Source organism: Arachis hypogaea, chromosome 15, assembly GCF_003086295.3.
Source record: "Arachis hypogaea cultivar Tifrunner chromosome 15, arahy.Tifrunner.gnm2.J5K5, whole genome shotgun sequence".
NCBI lineage: Eukaryota > Viridiplantae > Streptophyta > Magnoliopsida > Fabales > Fabaceae > Arachis > Arachis hypogaea.
The window spans coordinates 18,819,873-18,844,298 of NC_092050.1; the positions used below are offsets into that span (position 1 = coordinate 18,819,873).

The following is a 24,426-nucleotide window of genomic DNA, read 5'->3' on the forward strand; positions in this document are numbered from 1 at the left end:
TCTGTAAGGTAAAATATAATTTTTTTAATTTTTCTAATTACAAAATAAACTTGTTTTCATACAAAATAAATATAAATTTAATACAAATTTTTATCTAATTTATATTCAAATATTATAATATTTCAAAAAATAAACAAATTTATCGTATTATCGAACTAAAAGAAAAGTACTATAAACAAGCAAGTCATGAACAAATTAAAATATTAATGTTTGCATTGTAATTCTGTAACCAAATCAAGAAATATAAAAAGAGACATGGAGGAGTCAAGTTTGCTGAATCTAGACCGAAATTTACATATTCTAATTCTTCAATTTAACATCATCCTTAACACTGCTTCTTTGCTTCATGGAGGCAAGTTTGATGGATCTAGACCGAAATTTATTGAATCCTTGTATTTTTTATTGAAATGCTGAAATATCTGTCTCAAACTCCCAATAGCATTCAAAATTTGTTATTCTGCAGATTACTAATTTGGGCACACAATTTTTCTACTTCTTGCTGGTAATACTGCAAAATATAATGTAATTTAATTAATATAATGATAATTATGGCTATCATGGAATATATATAAAATAATATGTTCTATACATATACCCGAGCATTAATCTCGGAAGCAGATCCAGCACCAGATGAATCTAAACATATTTCTTATACCTATCAATAGTTGCTTTGACACTGCAATTTATAATAGTATTATTTGATTAATTGATGTACATTATTGAGTATCAGCATTCTAAAATCTAATAAACAATAGGTATGTATTTACTATTTATCAATATCATTGAGTGGGCTAACCTGAAAATTTGAAAGCCGAGAAAATTCCAAGATCACGATTCAAGACTATCAATGCTGATTCACATTCAGGAAGAAGCCAAATTATAATGAGTTCTCAAAAGTGAAACTCAGTTCTAGTATTGACAGGAAGAATCAGAAATGCTAAGTAATGTTTGAGGGTGATTATTAGTGTTGAAATATGTCGAGATATATTGTTAACTTTCTCTCTCTCTCTCTCTCTCTCTCTCAAGAAATAAAACAGGATTATCATAGGCTTGATTCAGTTATGAATGAAAAATAAAAGACATTACTAGGTGAATTAATAAGCATGGAAGCAGAAACAACGGATAGAAGATTTCAAGCTGCTGATTAATTTCTACACCTATCCAAAGACAAGAAGTGCATTAAAATGTTCTGTACTTTGGATGCTAATTCATCCACCTTTTGTTGAAGATTCAACAAATTTTTTACTCTTCAGAAAGTTTTGCCTCGAGCTCAGAAACTTCTGGCCTGAATGAAGTTTGATTAAAAGAAACAGAATGTTACTATAGTGGTGACCTTAGATAAAAATCACACTAGGAAATGATTGAAATCAAGATTTGTTGCTATATTAGTAATCACTGAATATGAAGATAAGTAATTTATAGAAAAACTAAAGGAAGCAATCCTTTACAATGGATATATGGACTGAATCTGCACATCTGCTGGAAACAATTTACATTTTTCTGAAAATATCTGGGATTGTTTTTCAGCAATGGAATCTATCAACTGTGTATCCTTGGCTACCTGCTCATCAACACCACCAGAAACAGAATGTAAAGCAAATGTAAGTCAATTTAATATGTGCAACAATAACTAAAAAAAGAAAAAATACCACTTAACTAGTAACAATCTCCATTCTGAATTATCAGCAAAGATAGTTGCCTCCACGAGATCTACAATAAGACGAAGCATCTCAGTACGATCTTCATAGCTTCCATGTCCCTGTTACAAATATGCCTAACATTTACCAGTTTCGAAAAGACATGATAACCATGACATGCATGAATATTACAACAAAGCATAGCATATAAAACTTGGACAAAAGAAAATTTTCATCCTAGATTATATCATTAAAAGTGGGTAGACAAGAAGCTCTAAGGGAAGCATAATAAAAATACCTGGAAACGAGATTTCTATCTTAACATGCTAGGGCTAGAATAATCTCTTCATATAAAACTGCAAAGATTAGATATGCTTTTCTGGAAATTTTACTATGGGTTAGATACATAATGAGCCAGAACCTGCCAAAATAAAAGAGCACATCCCTGTTAACAAAAATAAAGAAAGGTGCACCACATTAAAACTAAATAAATAAAGAAAAGTGTACATGTTCATATATAGTCCAACAGTTATGCATAAGTAATGAACACTAAGCAAGCATAAATTCATGAGAAGAGAATATAATCTAAATCTTTTAAAAATAAAAATTTAAAAATTAATTAATTTTAATACAAGAAAAATATAATAGTAATTCGGCCGTTATCAAACTTATACTCCAATAATTTCCTGCCAATTATGTATAATTAACATGAAATGATTGTTGAACATCTAAATTCATGACATATTTTATATATTGATATTTACTTCTACCATATGAGGCCTAGAACAGCTGTTTCTGGTACTCAATAAGAAAATATTGAATTTTGGATTTTACTATCTACCAATATATGTATGGATACTATCTAGAATTTCTATTTTATAGCGAAGGTATGGATGATGATACACCCATATAATCCTGAACAATTTTCACTACCTGCGAAGCATATAACACCCATCAAATTAGAGTAGAATCAATGTAGCATCTAAGCTTCCAAAGCAACACAGTGAGATGGGTAGCAGACTTGAACGCATGCTGCCATCATTGGTGGCTCGTTCTCTTCTGACTTGCTCCATTCACACCATTAATGAAGACGATGACACTGAAAGAGTTTATGCAGTTTCATACTATTACAAAAGAGAATCAAACAAAATATTCATGATGGAAAGAGGGAGAAAAACTGCAAGGGCAAGTTAAAAACTATATTTTTTAAGTGTTGTTATAACCATGTTCATAGTTATCATAAGATTCACCATTTTAAAATAGGGGTATTTTAAAATGGTTGATATATTTACACCTTGACAGCTTCTTGTTTGAGGGGCGAGGAGGGGGCATTAAAGCTCTAGTAGAAATCTGTCTCTGAAAGAATGGGCAAAAGATATTTTCAATATTGACTAATTTCAATGCCGCAGTTATTTGATACTATTAAATAAAAAATAAGGAGAAAAGCAATTACTGCTCATACTTTATGACGGCCTAGAAGTGTGAGAAGAAAAGGACCTTGACATCAAGAAAATAATCTAAGAATAGGAGCCACATCAACATAAAAAAGCAATCTGGTAAAAACTAACCATTCCACTTTGCATAGAGTGCTTCAAAGCAATCACTTGCTCTTCCTTATGCTTTTCACGTGCTTGCAACAATTCTTGCCTGCAGTGGCAATGAAAAAATGATCATGCTATAATGAAAATAAAGGAATTTAATGTTAAATCATATAAACTACTATATGCCTTGATGGTGTAGATGTTCTGATTTTGTGCAAATGAAAAACAGTTGAAAAAGTCAAACAAATAGATTGAGAAAATCCTATGCATAACAAATTTAAAACAATGAGAGTGTAAGTTCAGAGGAAAAGCTTAGACAAATGGAATCAATTTACAATGCCAATAACAAAATCCACATGTAGGATGACACATACCTGTGCTGTTCTTCATCGTTAAAAGAAAATAACAGAGGACAAAAAAAAGAAAATAAAATAATGATATTCTGCCACAGTATACATATATGAAGAATTAAGAAATTTGAGAAGAAATTGATGTAACCTTGAATTAACTAAAAAGTAAGAAAATAAAAATCAGAGTGACAAAAAAGAAAAACAAAGCATACTGCTGGGGATCTTCACTCGACCATAAATGGTGTAACCTTCAGCGGACCTGAAAAAAACAAACTAGGATTAAAATCGATCCACATAACATAATTCTAAACCAGAGAGAACAAACAGAAAATTAGGGTTAAGGGACGAGAATTAGGGTTAAGAAAAACAGGGAAGGGACAGGGTTAGGGCTAGGGATAATGAAATCGGAACAGAATCACAATGGAAGGGTTAGGGCTAGGGACGAGAAGGAGGCGGAGGCCTGCCTGAACTAACAGCGACGAGAAGAGACGATGACAAACCTCCGGCGAGGAGAGAAGAAGCAGCGCGAGAGCGGCGGCGGAGGGAGCTCGTAAGACAAGTGCACGGCCGAGAAAGCTCGTGTGACGACGAAAGGAGCAAACGCATTGAGAGCGGCGGTGGAAGGAGCTCGTGCGACGCGAGCCGCGGCGGCGGCGGCGACACCAGAGGACGTCACATCTTCAATGGAGAGAGAGAGAGGGCATGGGAGTAATTCAAGGAAACGTGAAAAAAAATGAACTGAAGTATTCGGGAGTAGAGTGATCCATCTCCTTATTCTAATATATTTCCGACGGAAAATTTAAATTACAGACGAATTTTTCGTCTGTAATAATTTAATAAAACGCAGCGTTTTGTCTATTTAATTATAGACGAAAAATCCGTCTGTAACTATTTTTTATGGAAAAAAATTAATTTTTCCGACGGAATTATCGACGGATTTTCTTTTCCGTCTGTAATTTATGCTAATTCATTTTTTTTGTTTTCCGACAAAAAAATCCCCCTGAAATTCCCTCTGTATTTCAGTGGGATAAAATCCGTCGGAAATATCCGTCTGTAATAACTAATTTTCTAGTAGTGTATAAATACTTCATAGATAACATATCTTATATAGCTCCGCATAATGAGCACGAAAGTTGGAGAGTGTGGTAGTTTGTGTCCACGATAGTTGTCTTCTTGCAACGACACCTCATAGGAAGAAAAAGAATTGTTGTAAAAGATATCAAATGAAAGAGTAATTGGTAAACGAATGATATTTTTTTCTAGCATACATGGTCTTTTATAACGGTAAAATGAAAATGGAAGGAATTAAATTTTATATTTTTATATTAAGAATAGAATTTGATATTTATCCTAATAAAATTATTATTATTATCAATATAAATGGGTTAACAACTTGCCACTAATAAAATCATTGGATAATGAATAAGAATTAGAAGGATATGAATATAATTAAAATGAATATAATTAAAATATTTAAAAATAATTTTGATTGATAATTAGTTTAATGATGCATTAAATATTGATTTTATATAATTATAATAAAGATATTTTCCTAAATTATTATAATTATGTATTATTCATTAAAATAATTAAAAATATTTCTGATTAATAATTGATAAGTAGTTTAATAATGTATTAAATATTAATTTTATATAATTAAAATAAAGATATTTTCCTAAATTAATATAATTATGCATTATTAATTAAATACATTCATTTTGGAGAAAAAATGAATTCGCGAGAAAGTGATACCTCACTTTTATTAGTTAAGAGAAAACACAATTTTAGTATATTAAGTAAATTCTTATATCAAAAAGGATTATTAATCAATTGTATACTAAATTATTAGCATACATAATCAAATCTGAAACACTCATATTAATACTCAATACTATACTAATGTTTCAGAACAAATCAATTATTATATCAAATTTTAAAAAAAACGAATATATATATATATATATATATATATATATATATATATATATATATATATATATATATATATATAATAACATTAAAGCCATACCAAAGCCATAATAAAACCATACATACATATATGCACAATAGCACACCCATAATACACGTATGTGAACATTGGCAATTAAAAAGAAATAATCCTTGTGTTCGTGTAAGAGTGCCAGTAATATATGAAGCGCATATACACATATATCGATCAAAAGAATAATTAAAAAAAATTGATATTTTTGATGATTAAATTATGGATGGTTCTGATACCATTTTTTTTTTTTTTAACCAAAGATATGAGACTCGAACTCGCAACCTTTTAATTGAGTATGGGGAGTCTATGTCATTTGAGCTATTATTCATTGGCTCTGATACCACTTGTTAGAATAAATTAATTTTTGTTAACCCAGATCATTTATATTGAATTACCAAAAATATTTCATAATGCGAAAGCGTACCTAAAATTGATAGAAAGACTCAATTTTGTGGTTCTTTCGATCTTCCTCAATCAAAATCTTCTGTATCCATAGGCAGCTGAATTGTGACTCTTTTGATGAGAAAAGAGCAACAAAAGCAGCTTTGGTATTTTGGGAACCGAAACTCTTAAGGCCTATTTATATTTGAGTATGACACCCATTAAACCCTAAAACCCAAATAAAATTGTATCTAAAGTCCAAAAGATAATATATCTAAAATCCAAAAGATAATTATATAAAGAACAAAAGATAATATTCGGTTTTATTCTCATTTAATTCCAAATCAAAAGTAATAATGACTTATTTAATTTAACATTTATAACAATAAATAAAATCACCTTTATATAAATCATTTAATTTAAAATAATATAATTTATGATTATAATTAATATATATGGCTCACAAATATATTAGGAAATTAAATAATTTCCTAACATCATACACCCTTTGTATTAGTCACAAAAAAAAAAAAAATACACCCTTTGTATTAGCGTTTACAGCTAGAGATAAATTAAATGAATTTTGTTAAATAATCAATAAGGAGTGCAACTAATTAAGAATATATATGTTGAAATTGTTGTTTGCCTTTGACATGCATGTTCCACATATCAGGTATGCATACTAATTGCATGCATAGAAAATGATTGCACCAAAATTAATACAAAATTTATTGCATTGGCAAGATTTGAACGATTGAGTAATCAACAACATATGTATCTTTCGTCAATGTTAATCTTTTTTATTTTATTTTAATTTTCTGCTATCCTGATTCAGTAATTCTTGTTTATTTTATGCAATCCAATATATCTTTCACTTGCGCGTGGGTTTACCATTTGACATAGTTCAAAGTTTAGACTCATCAGATAAGTACTTTAGTATTGCTTAAATTAAGAAGGATTGAAAGCCTTGAAAAGTTAATTTAAGGAAAGGCTAAGTTTCATATATATGCACTATATATGTCCCTAGATTTACAACTAACATTTACTTTTGCTACCAACTTTGAAGTTGCAACTATTAACCGGTTCTTTCACTTTAGCCTATAATAACAATAAAAAAAATTTACACCGATCTATAAATTTAATCTAACAAAATTTAATTAGATTATAATTTTAGTTTATATATTTAGTTTTACTTTTATTATTTTTTTAATCAAAAGATATATAACACAACTTTATTTTTACATATTCTTTGTATACGGGTTTTAGCTTTGCTAACATTTATGGATAAACCAACTAATTTAAATTTTAAAAGAGTTAATAGTCAATTTCGTCCCTGAAAGATACATCGATCTCCATTTTCGTCCCTGAAAGTCAAAATTAATCAAAATCGTCCTCCAGAGATACCTTATCTAATCAAGTTTGTCCTTCCGTCATCTCCATAGCTGAGTTGGTGATAAACCCCGATTTCATGGTTTATCTTGTGCTTATTTTAGGGGATTTTATCACCTTTTCCCACATTTATTCAATAAAATAGCATGGTTTTGTAATTCTCCCTTGAATTGTGCATAAGTGTAAAAACATGCTTTTTAGGCCTTTAAATTGGTGATTTTGATTCACTTTAATTCCATTCGATGACTTGATGTGTTTGTTGAGTGATTTCAGGTTCATAAGGCAAGTATTGGATGGAAGAAATGAGGAGAAAAGCATACAAAGAGGAGAATGCATGAAGAAACAAAGATTGGGAATGCATCAATGAGCGCGCACGCGTACGAGGCGCGCGCGCGCAAAAGTGGTTTTGCATAGGGACGCACACGCGTACAAGGTGCGCACGCGATGAAGTGATTTTACATAAGGACGCGACACGCGTACATGCCGCATACGCGCGGATGAAGAAACAGCCAATCGACGCGCACGCGCACATGGCGCGTACGCGCCGATACTCTCACGTGACCCACTTAAAGGCAAAACGCTGGGGTGATTTTTGAGCTGCACAGGCCCAAATCCAACTTGTTTCTGAGTATATTTTATGCAGAATTGAAGTCCAAGCAAAGGAGGAGCAATTGTTTGTAATATAGCATCATGTAGGTTAGTTTCTAGAGAGAGAAGCTCCCTCTTCTCTCTAGAATTAGGGTTCCTAGAGTTAATTTTTTCTTAGATCTAGTTTCAATCTCATCTTTTCATCTTGTTTCCTTTATGATTTCTTGCTTCTACACTTTCATTCTCTTAGTTTGTGATGTTAATTTTACTTTTATACTTCTTTTATGTTCATGGACTCATGTTGGATTTAGATCTCTTTAATGCAATTTAATGTTTGATGTTCTTTTAATTGTTGAATTGAGTTGTGATTTACTTTCCTTGCAATTGGTAGTTGGTAGATTTTATTATTCTTACAATTTATGATGTTTGATTTTATTGCACTCTAGATCTTTGATGAAATGTTTTCTTTAGTTCTTGAGTAGTTTCCTTTACTCTTGGCCTAGGCTAAGGGAATTGGGTAAATTTGAGTCATTGGGTATAATGGATTTGGTGATTTGAGAACCCTTGGTGATCAATTTGATACCCATTGACACTAACCCACTACTAAGTTAATTAGTATATAGGTTGGGACTTATGGGTTGATGTAATCAAATCTATTTGACGTACTTCAAGCTTAGGAGTAGACATTACGTACTTAAGGCTTTTGGGAAGTAGACTTAATGGGTTGGTTCCTCATAATTATCAATGTTTGGGTTGTTGACAAGGATGGTGATCTCAATTACCTAAGTCTTAGCCAAGAGTACTTTTCATTTCTTTTATTAGTTAATTGTTCTTTTACCTTCTTGCTATTTACGTTTCTTGCCCTTTTATAAACAAAACCCCTTTGCCCCTTCATAGCAAATAATTGACCATTTCATTACAATTCCTTGTGAGACGACCCGGAGTCTAAATACTTCGGTTAATTCTTATTGGGGTTTGTACATGTGACAACTCAAATTTTTTATGTGAGAATTGTTTGTTGGTTTGGAGCTATGCTTACAACGAAGTTATTATTTCTGCTAGAGAAAATCTAGACCATTGAGCAATTATCATCTATCAAAATGGCGTCGTTGCCGGGGAGTTGCAATGGTGCTATGTTATTGGCTATTGTATATATTGTGAATAGCTTGATTTTTGGTTTGTTTGTTAGTTTTTGCTAGTTTTAGGATTTGGTTTTCTTTGTTTCTTGTTAGAATTTGTTTTTGTTTTCTCTTATCACCATGAATTCTCATCACTTTGGCTATGAGTGTGATTCAAACTATGTTGTAGGAGATGAAATTTACAATGATAACATGCATCAAGGAATTGGAGATCAAGGTTTGGTAAGAGTGATTGGAGACATGACTACTATCCTCACAGAGATGCGCGACGACCAAAGGGCATTTATTGCCACCCGAGCCGTCCAAGCGCCACCCCAACATGACTACTCTTCGGATTCTTATGGGTATACTCCTTATCCTAATGCACACCAATCTAATGTATGTGATGACCCTTATTGTGATTGTCAACCACAACCACCACATACATATGAACCCCCTCCTCAATATAGCCCTCCACCATACTCACAAGCCTCATACCACCATTCACCTCCATATTATCCTAACCCATACCTACCATACTAACCACCATATGAACCATACTTAGAGTTACCACCATTCCAACACCAATACTCCCAAGAACCACAAAGTCCACATACACCACCTCAAGAATTTCACCAATATGAACCGCCTTCCAATTACAACAACCTTCCCTCAAACAATGAACCTTCTCTTCCACCATCACCTCCCAATGAAGCCCCCATGTTGGAATTGAGAGATCTTGAATCTCATATCTTAAGGCGACAAGAGGAGGATGAAAAGAAGTTTGCAGAGTTAAGAGTGAAAATGGCTATCATGGTAGAAGCCATTGACAACATAGTCTCATCCCGCCTAAGCCTATGCGATCAAAGCACTCCCATTGTTGAATGTGGAGAAGCAACCAAGGAGCTTAGTGAGGGAGTGAACTTGAAGCTCCAAGGTGAAGAAGAGGAGTTAAAGCAAGAAATGCAACAAGAGGAGGAGGTAGCGATTATTGAACAAGAGGAAGTAGTGGTTGGAGCCTTAGGATATGTTGAGTACATAGAGGAAGCACAATTTGAAGAGCCTTCTTCCATGGAGTTCGAAGTTGATGTTGAGGGGGAGAGTGCACAACCTCCAAGGCACAATGTGATTGAAGAATTGGAAGAAGTGTCCCAAGTAATAGGCCCTCCTATTTATGATGACTCCGCATCAACATATGATCCTTTTAAATTTGAAGAATCCTTCCCCACTATACTTGGAATTGATGATGAGGTAGATTTTACTCAGCCTCCTACTTATGATTTGAGTGATGGGGAAGAGCTAGAGGACATTGGTGAAGAAGAACTTGAACTTGAGGAAGCTTGGCAAGAGGTAAAACTTGAAGAACCTTGCCAAGTGGTGGAAGCCTCTAGGAGAGGATGGACGGGAGTAGAGCGCGCCTTGTCAAGATCATTGGGAACTCCTCCACCTAAGTTGTCATCTAATCATTCATTTGAGTGGGTAAAACTTCTAACTCTCAACTTTATTATCCTACTTGAATATGGTTTGCTTGAGACGGATAGCCAACTTAGGGCGCTTTGTGGAATTAAGCGTAAAAGGAGGATGTTTAGTGGTTGGCGTTGTAAGTCTAGGCTCATTATGGTTGGAAGCTCAAAATTGAGGAGCATGGATTAGTGTAGTGCTCAATTGAATGGGTCTAGGAGGATAGTTTGGTACTTCCATGAGAATTCATCTCTCTTGCCACCCGGAGGGAATCACCATGATCAACTCAAGGACGGGTGTGAAAACAAAGTGTGGGATCCCAGATCGCACAAGGAAGATCAACTTTGGGAGCCCGTGGTTTGTGAAGAACTTCATCAAAGCTTGGAGTTATTAACTTTGAATGATGAAGTACAATGGAAGTCCAAGCATTGGTGGATGTTCAAGGATAGATTCAAGCACAAGCCACCTTGATGAGGAGCTCCCCATAAGTCCAACTTAAGGACAATAAACAAAAGTGCTAGGTGGGAGACACCCCACCATGGTAACATCTTTTCATTTTCTCTTTTGTAAATGTTAGTAAAATATGTTTAATTCCTTGTTTTGATTGCTTAGTTGAGTTTATTTGGGAATCTAGTAGGTTAAATAAGGTTTTATGATGTTTTGGTAGCTGTTTGGAGGTTTGGAATGCTTGGTTTGGTGCAAAAATATAGAAAAATTTTGAAAAATAGAGCACCATCCACGCGCACGCGCACTCCACACGTACGCGTGCCCAAGTATTTTCGGCCATCCACGCGCACATGTCATGTACGCGTACGCGTGGATTGAATTTTTCCACTTCCCATACATTCACCCGATAGTTGTGCCTGAAGTGTGCCAACTTTGTACCCCAAGGCACGCGCACGCATACCTTGCGCGTCCGTGTCAACTCTCTGCTTTACCATGCACACGTACGCGTCAGCCGCGCGTATGCGTCGCTTCCATTTCATCAATCCACGCTTACGCGCACATGACGCGCACGCGTGGATTGCCCTGTTTTACTCACCTTCTTTTCTTCTCTTCTTTCCATTCCTTTCCTTCTTCTCTTCTCTTTCCACCCTTCAAACATCATCCAACACTACCAAGCATCATGTAACACCATCTCTTTTAGTTAGTTAGTTAGTTTAATTTTTGTTTTCCATTATAAGTGTTGGATTACTAATCTTGTTTACTGTTTACTATTGCTTATTACTAATAGGATGTTAGTTTAACATCATTGTTGTTATTGTCATTGTTGGATTCCTTTTTTGAGGTTGCAATTTATTACTTGGTTTTGAATTTTCATGTTTAACATTTGTGAGCACCAAGTGAATGTTACATTGCCTTTAAGCTTCTTAACTCTTTTGAATCGCATGTTTTGGCCACCATGCATTCATCATCTATTGTTAGGCAATTGTACATTATCAATGCATTTTTTTAGGTGATGCTTGTTTATGGTTTACCCTTATTCACATCACTTATTTCATGCATTGAGATTGTAGAATTGTGAAATTGGATCGAAAGCTTACCTAGTGACATATTTTTGAGCTTTGTAAAGCTTTGTGGGCCATGCTTGCTATGTGATTGATTTCCACTTCTATCTTCTTTTTTCTAAGTCCCATAACATCCATGTGTTTCACCTCTATGTCACTTAGGTGTTGCAACAACTTCAATAGGTGTCATTGATTGTTGTGTGAGTTTCATATACCATTTTGTTCACTAAGTCTACCTACACATCAATCAATGTCCATGCATTATCCAGTTTCACAATTGCTTGATTAATTGCTTGAATGCTTTCATGCCTCTTCACTACTTGTGTGGTTGACTTAACCTACAAGTCTTTCGAAGTATTTCAAGCACACTAGAATGAGTGAAATGTGTGTCTTCCTTTGTATAATTGTGACATGATTTCTAAATACTAGAGTGTGAGTTCTAAACCGCATGTAAGTTAGGACCCACACACTTATTTTTTATTAATGTCACAGTAATTCGCTCACTCAATTCTAGTGATTTACCTCATTCCAACAATCCATGCTTCCTTGCTTGTGCATTTACTTGTCTTATTATCTCCTGTTTTCTATGTTCAGGATGAGTCATCATAAGCAAAATAGAAGCGGGAGAAGAATACGCAGCATCGGTTGACCTACCTGCTGAAGGTAGCAACTAGGAAAGTCACTGTACCCCCTTTGCTCATCTTTGGATGCACCGAGGACGGTGCAAACTTTTAAGTGTGGGGAGGTCGTCCGACCGCTCGGCATTTTTTGGTGACAAGTTTCTAATCCAACACTTTTGTATTTCATTTTAGGATTTTTAGTTGCATTTTCTCATTTTGCATATGTATATAATAAGCTTAGTCAAAATCATGATATTTTCCAAGGATTTTATCTATAGGGCACCCCTATTGATTGAAAAAAAATTTTTTTTAGAACTTGTTTGAATTATATACTTTGTGGATCTTGTTTTGAGCTAAGAACACAAGCATGTGAGATTTGAGCCTAATTGTGTGGTTACATCATACATAACCACTTACTTTCATTCTTGTGTGCATTATTCTCTTCCTATGATTGTAATATTTGATTTGTTTGATTCTTTATGTCCATTACTTGTGTATACATGCATTTATATGATTGAGGCCATTGTTCAAATAGCTCACTTACCCAAATAGCCAACCTTTTATCTTCCATTGCTAGCCAATTTTGAGCCTATGCTTAACCCACTTATTCTTAATTGAAGCACATTACAAGCCTAAGTGAAAAACAAAATGTCCTTAATTTGTATCTTTGATTAGCTTAGGCTAGTGAGAATGTTCATCATTTGATTTTGGGAAAGTTGGGTACATTGGGTAGAGATAAAAGTGTGTATGTTTTTGTTGAAAAAAAAATTTTGGAATTGGGTACATACTCATGTATTAATCATGTGTAAACCATATGCATTGATGTTCATGTATATATTTTAGTTAATATATATATATATAATAGAAAATTTGCAATAAAAAGGGGACAAAAGTGTCCCAAAGTGAAGTTCAATAATAATCAATGCATATGTGTGGTGATCAAAAGGGAATGCATGAGTGTGTGAAAAAGTGAAGAATGGATAGCTAGGTTTGTTTAGAATTGTATAGGTTGTCATAGGTTAGGTGGGAAGTTTAAATTAATCAAAGATTCAAATTTCAAGCTCACTTGACCATATGCATCCTACCTTGACCCTAGCCCCATTACAACCTATGGGAAAGCCCTCATGATATTTGTATGCATGCATAAAGCAATTGTTGATTGTTAAATGAAAAACATATCTTGGAAAGCATGATTAGGGGAGAATTGAGTGAATCAACCCCATACACTTGAGTGCCTAGAGCGGATACACATCTGGCGAGGGTTCGATCGCTCAATTACATGTTTCCACCCATGATCATCTTTTCTTGCAAGTTTGTAAAATCTTTCAATGATTCAATTCAATTGTGGGTTGATTTGATTGCTATTACCTTAGCCCTTGTGTTTGTATATGTATTCTTGGAAATTGATTTATTTTGACCAAGTGGATGCATTCATATATAGATAGATTGCATTTAGTTAGTTTGCATTGAATAAATATTGATACCCTTTGCTTCTTTCTTGATTTTAGCATGAGGACATGCTTAGTTTAAGTGTGGGGAGATTTGATAAACCCCGACTTCATGGTTTATCTTGTGCTTATTTTAGGGGATTTTATCACCTTTTCCCACATTTATTCAATGAAATAGCATGGTTTTGTAATTCTCCCTTGAATTGTGCCTAAGTGTAAAAACATAGTTTTTAGGCCCTTAAATTGGTGATTTTGATTCACTTTAATTCCATTCGATGCCTTGATGTGTTTGTTGAGTGATTTCAGGTTCATAAGGCAAGTATTGGATGGAAGAAATGAGGAGAAAAGCATACAAAGTGGAGAATGCATGAAGAAACAAAGATTGGGAATGCATCAATGAGCGCGCACGCGTACGAGGCGCGCGCGTGCAAAAGTGGTTTTGCATAGAGACGCGCACGCGTACAAGGCGCGCACACGCAGAAGTGATTTCACATAAGGACGCGCACGCGTACATGCCGCATACGCGTGGATGAAGAAACAGCCAATCGACGCGCACGCGCAAATGGCGCGTACGCGCCGATACTCTCACGTGACCCACTTAAAGACAAAACACTGGGGTGATTTCTGAGCTGCCCAGGCCCAAATCCAACTTGTTTCTGAGTGTATTTCATGCAGAATTGAAGTCCAAGCAAAGGGGGAGCAATTGTTTGTAATATAGCATCATGTAGGTTAGTTTATAGAGAGAGAAGCTCCCTCTTCTCTCTAGAATTAGAGTTTCTAGAGTTAATTTCATCTTAGATCTAGTTTCAATCTCATCTTTTTATCTTGTTTTCTTTATGATTTCTTGCTTCTACACTTTCATTCTCTTAGTTTGTGATATTAATTTTACTTTTATGCTTCTTTTATGTTCATGGACTCATGTTGGATTTGGATCTCTTTAAAGCAATTTAATGTTTGATGTTCTTTTAATTGTTGAATTGAGTTGTGATTTACTTTCCTTGCAATTGGTAGTTGGTAGATTTTATTATTCTTGCAATTTATGATGTTTGGTTTTATTGCACTCTAGATGTTTGATTAAATGTTTTCTTTAGTTCTTGAGTAGTTTTCTTTACTCTTGGCCTAGGCTAAGGGAATTGGGTAAACTTGAGTCATTGGGTATAATGGATTTGGTGATTTGAGAACCCTTGGTGATCAATTTGATACCCATTGACACTAACCCACTACTAAGTTAATTAGTAGATAGGTTGGGACTTATGGGTTGATGTGATCAAATCTATTTGACGTACTTCAAGTTTAGGAGTAGACATTACGTACTTAAGGCTTTTGGGAAGTAGACTTAATGGGTTGGTTCCTCATAATTATCAATGTTTGGGTTGTTGACAAGGATGGTGATCTCAATTACCTAAGTCTTAGCCAAGAGTACTTTTCATTTCTTTTATTAGTTAATTGTTCTTTTACCTTCTTGTTATTTACGTTTCTTGCCCTTTTATAAACAAAACCCCTTTGCCCCTTCATAGCCAATAATTGACCATTTCATTGCAATTTCTTGTGAGACGACCCAGAGTCTAAATACTTTGGTTAATTCTTATTGGGGTTTGTACATGTGACAACTCAAATTTTTTATGTGAGAATTGTTTGTTGGTTTGGAGCTATGCTTACAACGAAATTATTATTTCTAATAGAGAAAATCTACACCATCGAGCAATTATCATCTATCAGTTGGCAAACGTCCGCTGACGTGGGCCGTTAACTGTCAAGGTGGCAGAGAACAAAAACGACGTCGTTTCGGTAGAAAGTGCTCCTATGGTTGAAATGTCGCCGTTTTGTCTTCAGAGGAGGGATTCAAACGTTGCAATGTGTTACCCCCGTGTCATATCAACCATCGCTCTGTCTTTCACCATGGCAGCCCTTTCACCTTCACCTTCTCCTTCTTCTCCTTCAACATGTCCCATCGGCTCCAGCTATGTTAAGAGAGTTCCATGGAACCCTTCAGCATGTGAGAATTTCCACTCTTTATCATCAAACTTGAGCAACTGTTGCACTTCGCACTTATCTCTAATCGAAATAGGGTTCGCACAGTACCTTAAAGCAACTACAAATTTCAACTTCCCAAACCTTGAAACCTCAACCTCATGCGTCCATGATTTCCAATCTCAGCTCAATTCATTGTCTCTCCAAAACAACTTTGTTGACTTGTGCTTTTACCCTCACCAGTTCGTCATGTCCCGAAACGTCTACGCAGGAATTGAAACCCTAACTAAAAGATTGGGACAAGAAGTTTGGTCAAATCACGCCTCTTGATACTAGTTGCAAACAAGACCTCACTGATCTTTTGCTATGTGATGTGTGTCTTACTGCGGGGTTTCAAGTACAGCATAAACTTGTCTCCATTGATGGTAATGCTTCTCACTCTGAAAATTGTTTCAAATTTACTATTCTATATGCTGCTGCGTTTGTGAATCAGTATGGACTCTTTTGATGGGAAAAGAGCAATAAAAGCGGCTTTGGTATTTTGGGGACCGAAACCTTTAAGGCCTATTTATATTTGAGTATAGCACCCATTAAACCCTAAAGCCCAAATAAAATAGTATCTAAAGTCCAAAAGATAACATATCTAAAATCCAAAAGATAATTATCTAAAGAACAAAAATAATATCCGGTTTTATTCTCATTTAATTCCAAATCAAAAGTAATAATGACTTATTCAATTTAGCATTTATAACAATAAATGAAATCACCTTTATATAAGTCATTTAATTTAAAATAGCATAATTTGTGATTATAATTAATATATGTATTGTCCACAAATAAATTAGAAAATTAAATAATCTCCTAACATCATACACCCTTTGTATTAGTCACAAAAAAAATACACCCTTTGTATGAGCGTTTACAGCTAGAGATAAATTAAATGAATTTTGTTAAATAATCAATAAAGAGTGCAGCTAATTAAGAAGAGAAAATATAAAAAGTCAATGGAATATTTGTATAATGTGTACAATGGAGGTTTAGGAAAGTATTAGAGATATAATTATTAGTGTTATCTTTTTTTATTAGCACCCCAAAATCAGTTTAAATTTTTAGGATGAGATGTTTATTATCCCTAATATCCGAATGATTATTCTGGATAGTATGAGTGGTATTATTTTTTAACTCAATTAAGAATATATATGTTTGAAATTGTCGTTTGCCTTTGACATGCATGTTCCACATATCAGGTATGCATGCTAATTGCATGCATAGAAAATGATTGCACCAAAATTAATACAAAATTTATTGCATTGGCAAGATTTGAACGATTGAGTAATCAACAACATATGTATCTTTCGTCAATGTTAATCTTTTTATTTTATTTTAATTTTCTGCTATCCTGATTCAGTAATTCTTGTTTATTTTATGCAATCCAATATATCTTTCACTTGCGCGTGGGTTTACCATTTGACATAGTTCAAAGTTTAGACTCATCAGATAAGTACTTTAGTATTGCTTAAATTAAGAAGGATTGAAAGCCTTGAAAAGTTAATTTAAGGAAAGGCTACGTTTCATATATATGCACTATGTCCCTAGATTTACAACTAACATTTACTTTTGCTACCAACCTTGAAGTTGCAACTATTAACCTGTTCTTTCACTTTAGTCTATAATAACAATAAAAAAAATTTACATCGACCTATAAATTTAATCTAACAAAATTTAATTTGATTATAATTATAGTTTATATATTTAGTTTTATTTTTATTATTTTTTTAATCAAAAGATATATAACACAACTTTATTTTTACATATTCTTTGTATATGGGTTTGAGTTTTGCTAACATTTATGGATAAACTAACCAATTCAGATTTTAAAAGAGTTAATAATCAATTTCGTCCTTAAAAGTTATTTCGATCTCCATTTTCGTCTTCGAAAGTCAAAATTAATCAAAATCTTCCTCCAAAGATACCTTATCTGATCACGTTTGTCCTTCCGTCATCTTCCTAGCTGAGTTGGCAAACGTCCGCTGACGTAGACCGTTAACTGTCAAGGTGGCAGAGAACAAAAACGACGTCGTTTCGGTAGAAAGCACTCCTAGGGTTGAAATGTCGCCGTTTTGTCTTCAGAGGAGGGATTCAAACGTTGCAATGCGTTACCCCCGTGTCATATCAACCATCGCTCTGTCTTTCACCATGGCAGCCCTTTCACCTTCACCTTCTCCTTCTTCTTCTTCAACATGCCCCCATCGACTTCAGCTATGTTAAGAGAGTTCCATGGAACCCTTCAGCATGTGAGAATTTCCACTCTTTATCACCAAACTTGAGCAACTGTTGCACCTCGTTCTTATCTCTAATCGGAATAGGGTTCGCGCAGTACCTTAAAGCAACTATAAATTTCAACTTTCCAAACCTTGAAACCTCAACCTCATGCGTCCATGATTTCCAGTCTCAGCTCTGTCTCTCCAAAACAACCTTGTTGACTTGTGCTTTGACCCTCACTAGTTCGTCATGTCCCAAAACGTCAACGCAGGAATTGAAACCCTAACTAAAAGATTGGAACAAGAAGCTTGGTCAAATCACGCCTCTTGATACTAGTTGCAAACAAGACCTCACTGATCTTTCACTATGTGATGTGTGTCTTACTGCGGGGTTTCAGGTGCAGCATAAACTTGTCTCCATTGATGGTAATGCTTCTCACTCTGAAAATTGTTTCAAATTTACTATTCTATATGCTGCTGCGTTTGTGAATCAGTATGGACCTGAAAGCAATGGTGCCATGAGTTGCATCTTTGGTATGTCACTTTACCCACAGGGTGGTGGTTCTGGTGGGAAAAGTTACTAGGGTTTGGTTTTTGGGTTAACTGGCGCTGGTGTTGCTTTGTTAGTTGTCTTGTTTGTTAGGGGTTTATGTTTGGTATGATAGGAAGGTTAGGAGGAAGAAGCTTAATAATGATGAATTTGATTTTGATCCTGAGGAACAAGGGTCTAGGCGTAGGTTGAGGCCGAATACGGGGTCTATTTGGTTCAAGATTGATGAGCTTGAGAAGGCTACTAATAATTTCTCAACCAAGAATTTCATTGGCAGGGGTGGATTTGGGCTTGTTTTCAAGGGGGTTTTGTCCGATGGTTTGGTCGTGGCGGTTAAGAGGATCTTGGAATCTGATTTTAAAGGGGATGTGGAGTTTTGTAATGAGGTGGAGATTATTAGCAACCTGAAGCACCAGAATCTGGTGCCTCTTCGAGGCTGTTGTGTAGTGGATGATGATGATGAAAAATTTAATGACAAGGGAAACCAGAGGTTTTTGGTTTATGATTACATGTCGAATGGAAACCTTGAAGACCATCTGTTTCTGGTCAGTGAGCAGCAAAAGTTGAAGAAATCGCAGACTTGGCCTCAAAGGAAGAGCATAATCTTGGATGTGGCAAAGGGACTGACTTATCTGTCGTGTGATGCATGTGTTCACGGTGATGTATTTATCGTTCAAATTGGGATTAGGGTTTATCCACTCCAGGGACTAATTTGACGTCTTAAACAAGAGTTATCTTGTCAGCAACAACATGCTACAGCCTGGCATTTTTCACCTTGGCAGTTAACGGCCCACGTCAGCAGACGTTTGCCAACTCAGCTAGGAAGATGACGGAAGGACGAACGTGATCAGGTAAGGTATCTTTGGAGGATGATTTTGATTAATTTTGACTTTCGGAGACGAAAATGGAGATCGAGTTATCTTTCAGGGACGAAATTGACTATTAACTCGATTTTAAAACCCCTTAAACTTTCTTCCACAATGAGTAATCATTCTTCAATTAACACTGTCGTTGCCCCCTTACCTCCATATTCTGCCTTAAGTCAAGAAAAAAGGACACACCAATAATTTCATCACTTTTTTTAGATATCTTGTCAGTACAATACTCTTCTCTCATGGTACTTCTGAAAAAGGCTGAAACTTATCCTCCGATTGTAAAACCAGAAACAACCACTCTTCCAATAAAAAATTATGTCCTTCAAATCAATTTTGACTTTTGTCAAGTCTAACTATTCATTATTTTTGTTCTTTCAGTATTTTTTCTATTGCTAATAATTTTTCAAATCAAAATTCATTTTTGAACACTTGGATCATTGATTCTGGTGTCACACATCACATTGCATCAAATTTATCTTGGTTTATTTTTTACACACAATTTTTTTCTATTATTGTTCATTTACCAAATGGCTCTCAAATTGTTTTTTTTATTAGAAATATTCTCCACATACAAGTCATTTACACATACAAGTCCGTACAAGTCTCTTTAACCTAATTCACCTCACACGCTACTATCTAACCATCTTTTCAATCAACGCGCGAATATATAACTGCTTTTTCGAAAGGATTTTGTTTCCTTTTTCGAATTTTCTCAACTTCTTTTTATCTACGTTCTCTTCTATCTATGCATTTCTCTTCGTTCGTTCTTTGCGTTCTCTTTTCTCGTTTTTTGCGATTTTCTTTGTTGTCTACGTTTTTTAAATCAAGCTCTGAAATTAGTTTTGAACAATTATCTCGTTGTTGAATATAATGAATAACTCAATTTCAGATTATCAATTGAACTAGAACAAAGTGGATTATTATTTTGAATCCAATCAAGTGGCTGAGGTGTATAGTTCAATTCTAGTTAATATTTTCGTTAGTAGTTTATGATTCGGTAGGTGAATAATATTGTTTTGTTTGGGAAAATTGCTGTTCATCGTTGATAGTTTGAATTGAATGTAATGTAGGAGTTCTGCATCAAAGAAGATATTTTTGTGTATTTGCAGCAAATTTCGATGTAAAACTAAGATATTTATGTGTATTATTTAAGAATTTTCAGTGCATTTGTATTGATAGGTTCTGCATAATTCAAAACTCTTCCTTTTCCTCCTCCGTCATCTTCTGCTGCTATTTTTTCTTTTTTTTTTCATCATCATCAGCATCTTCTTCTTCTTCTTTTTCGTATTCATATTTTACTTCTTGTTTTATCTTCTCAAGTTATTTCTTGTTTTACTCTCTTAACATGAATAAAAATAAAAAAATCAAACAAAAAAGAAAAAAACAACATAATGTTGCAAATTTACTTGGAAAAGGATAAACTTACATTTATTTAACTAAAATAAAGAAAGAAAAAAAAGAAAAAAAATGCAGCATTAAAGAAAATAATTTTGTATAATTGTAGCAAATTTCGGTGTAAAACTAAGACATTTATGTATATTGTTTAAGAATTTTCGGTGGATTTGTACTGATAAATTTTATATAATTCAAAATTCTTCATATTTCTCCTCCTCATCTTCTGCTTTTTTTTCATCATTATCATCATCTTCTTCTTTTTTTTCTTATTTATCTTTCCTTTCTTGTTTTACCTTTTTAAGTTTCTTTTTATTTTATTCTCTTAACAAGAATAAAAACAAAAAAAAAAAAAATACATAATACTACAAAATTATTATCTATATAAATAGTATAGAGTCTAAACTTTTTAGGTTAACTAAGATGTAGCATCTGATAGTCGATAGTGATTCAGACCTGTCAAAAATTGAGTCGTTACATATATCTTCAATCATCTAAGTCCGAGCCCCAATCGAAATCTAAAAAAGCAAACAAACACCAGGTAGTACATAGATAAAAAATGATGCCATAAGTAATCGTGCCAGCCAAATATCTTAAAATCCTCTTCACACATTTCTAATAGGTGACTAAAGAGTTTTGCAGGTATTGACTGACTTTAGTAACTGAATATGCAATTTCGAGTCTAGTCAAGATAACATATTGTAAGGATCCTACAATCGATTGATACAGATAATTTGATGTATTTAGATAAATTTGTAGATAATAAATTTAAAAGTTAATTCATTCTAGAAGTTTTCCACTATTTCACATACAATAGTACTTAGTAGTTTTCTCTCTACATGCCTCAGCCACATGAACACTTATTTAAGATTACAAACATTACAGAGTAATTAACTATCTTACAATAAACAAGACAGGTATTCTGGCAGGCTAATTTGTTTTATTTAATTAATAATTTTGACTGGAATAACTCTCAATGGATCTTTCTTTCTAAGGGCATTTCCTCCAATAACATCCTCCATGTTCATTTCTTTAGGTTTCATACCATTTTCAAGCTTCCAATCAAAAGTATTAATCAAAGTTCCCAACATCAAATGCAACATCCTCATAGCCAATGGCAACCCGGGACAAATTCTTCTACCACTTCCAAATGGTGTCAGCTGAAAATCCTTTCCCTTAACATCAACATTTGTTCCCATAAACCTGTCTGGTGAAAACAGAGTTGGATTTTCCCAAGTTTCTTGATGCCTACCAATGGCAAACACATTGATCATGATGTTTGCACCCTTTGGAATGGTGTAGCCATTGATGAGTTCCACAGAAACCTTAGCTTTTCTTGGAAGCAAGAGTGGTGCTGGTGGGTGCAAGCGTAGGGTTTCTTTTATTATTGCTTGCAAGTAAGGGAGTGTTGCAATGTCTGATTCTGTTACTGGGTTTCCAATTCCAACAGCTTCTTCAACTTCTTTTTTGGCCTTTGACATAATATCTGGATTATGAATTAACTCGGCCATTGCCCATTCTAATGAATATGAAGTTGTATCGGTTCCGGCAACAAATAAATCCTGTATAATATAAAAGCATAGTTATACTTATTGGTTAAAATTCAATGCTAAAAAAATAGAATACACAATCATTTTTTGAGTTATCTGTATTGATCTATTGAAGTGTAAACTCATGTGCATTTATTTTTATATAAATTTGATAATTAAAAATTATTAGATAATAATTTAATTAAATTTGTCATATTATGTAATTTATTTTTAACTGTTAACTTTATATAAAAATAATTGTATACGAGTTCTTACTTCTTACTTAACACATCCAAATAATTCATTTATTTAGATTTAGTTAATTTCTTTAGAAGTTTGAATTTATAATTTTATTCAATTTCTAATTGAATTTTAATTTTGTAATTCTTTTAAAAATTATTAGTTAGATTTCTGTATATAATCAAAAGAATCAATTGTGTTCATTTATTTTAATTATGTTGGTTTTGACCATTAGTCAAAGAAAAGTTTATTCCTATAATTAGACTATAAATTAAACAAACGGGTAAATGCTAGGTAACCAATAATTTTTTTAAACAATATAAACAACCACCAATCAAATCAAAACACATTACACCTCTAAATTACCTACCTAAATCTTGATATTAGAATAACCATCCGCACACCTAGTAAAATGAACATCCGATATATTCATTGTTCACATTGTTTAGTATTTTCATTGTCTACCTATACTTTTCCTAAACAAAAATACTATACACATATACTAAAATTTAGTCATTATATGTTTTAATGGTTATTTCGTATTTTAATACTTATTCTAATATTTTTAATTGTAAATTAAATAGGTTGGGAGAAGAAAACATACATGGAGTAAGTGTTTAATCTGTTGTTTGTCCATGACTTTGCTATCCTCTTCTTGGGAGATGTCAAGCAAAGCATCCAACATGTCATTGTTGGTTGCATAATTCACCCCTTCTCGCATCTTCAACCTTTCCTCAATCAACTTGTCAAAGAGAACAAACAACTTCCTAATGCAAATTCCATAGCTCCTTTTGATGCCTTGTGGGTCAATAAACCTCAACAATGGGAAAAAATCAGCCAAATTTGGTGACCCAGTAGCTTTCAAGATACTCACCACTATATCTTTGTAATCTCCGGCATCACTTATAGATTGAGCGAAATCTATGGAGAAAATAGTGTTTGATAAAAAGTTAATCCCGGTTTTGAAAGCCGCTTTACCAATATCTATTGCTTCACCGGTTTGGCTACTATGATAGACATCATTGAGAAGTTCTTTAAGTTTCTTTTGCCTTAAGAATTTGCTTGCATCTAGAGCCTTGTTTGTGAAGAGTTGATTGTTGCATATTCTTCTCAAGTATCTCCAGAGAGGTGATGAATTGGGTAAGAACCCTATGCCATAATAAGCATGATCCAGGACGGTTAAGGATTGGGGAATGGGACGATCAGAAAGTGAATGATCATGGGTTTGGAGAACCTCTTTGGCCATTTCCGGTGAAGAGATTATTATGGTTGTTACTTGGCCAAGCTTTAAGGTCATTATTGGGCCATGAATCTTTGCAAGGTTGCTCAACGAACGGTGAGGATTTTGACCCAATTGAAAGAGGTTTCCAACTATGGGACGAGGGTAAGGACCTGGTGGAAGTTTATGGTTTGATCTTCCATTGATGAGTGAAGTTAAAACATGGATTATAATGCATGTTAAAAGAAAAACTAAAGCATAATAATAATAATAATTAGAAGTCACTGCATCCATATCTTAATTGTTGTGCTTAATTTCACGGAAAATTGTTGAGGCTTCTTAATGT

The 24,426-nt window shown here is 34.0% G+C and overlaps 2 protein-coding genes and 1 pseudogene across 32 annotated transcripts; 1 reads left to right on the forward strand and 2 right to left on the reverse strand.

The window, feature by feature from the left end:
* Positions 1 to 187: 187 nt before the first annotated feature.
* On the reverse strand, positions 188 to 4,304 carry LOC112749812 (AUGMIN subunit 7-like). Of its 31 annotated transcripts, none has more exons than XR_011873222.1 (12): positions 4,029 to 4,304; positions 3,741 to 3,787; positions 3,206 to 3,284; positions 2,932 to 2,993; positions 2,571 to 2,736; positions 1,936 to 2,058; positions 1,658 to 1,759; positions 1,449 to 1,561; positions 1,217 to 1,285; positions 797 to 850; positions 596 to 676; positions 188 to 508 (listed from the first exon to the last, which is right to left on the reverse strand). XR_011873222.1 is itself a non-coding variant. In XM_072218787.1 (11 exons), exons 7-10 carry the CDS (start codon positions 1,727 to 1,729, stop codon positions 603 to 605), a joined length of 267 nt encoding a protein of 88 aa, XP_072074888.1. In that variant the 5' UTR covers positions 1,730 to 1,759; positions 1,936 to 2,082; positions 2,571 to 2,736; positions 2,932 to 2,993; positions 3,206 to 3,284; positions 3,741 to 3,787; positions 3,993 to 4,285; the 3' UTR covers positions 188 to 508; positions 596 to 602. The 31 variants fall into 31 exon arrangements, 4 of the variants coding, with proteins under 4 accessions (XP_072074888.1, XP_072074889.1, XP_072074890.1 ...); XR_011873224.1 differs by having other exon boundaries at positions 3,993 to 4,285; XR_011873231.1 differs by lacking the exon at positions 2,932 to 2,993.
* A 13,819-nt stretch (positions 4,305 to 18,123) lies between these two features.
* Positions 18,124 to 19,541, forward strand: LOC112748037 (probable receptor-like protein kinase At1g11050; annotated as a pseudogene).
* A 2,303-nt stretch (positions 19,542 to 21,844) lies between these two features.
* On the reverse strand, positions 21,845 to 24,426 carry LOC112749814 (cytochrome P450 76T24). Its single transcript, XM_025798215.3, has 2 exons — positions 23,466 to 24,426; positions 21,845 to 22,654 (listed from the first exon to the last, which is right to left on the reverse strand). Exons 1-2 carry the CDS (start codon positions 24,372 to 24,374, stop codon positions 22,037 to 22,039), a joined length of 1,527 nt encoding a protein of 508 aa, XP_025654000.1. The 5' UTR covers positions 24,375 to 24,426; the 3' UTR covers positions 21,845 to 22,036.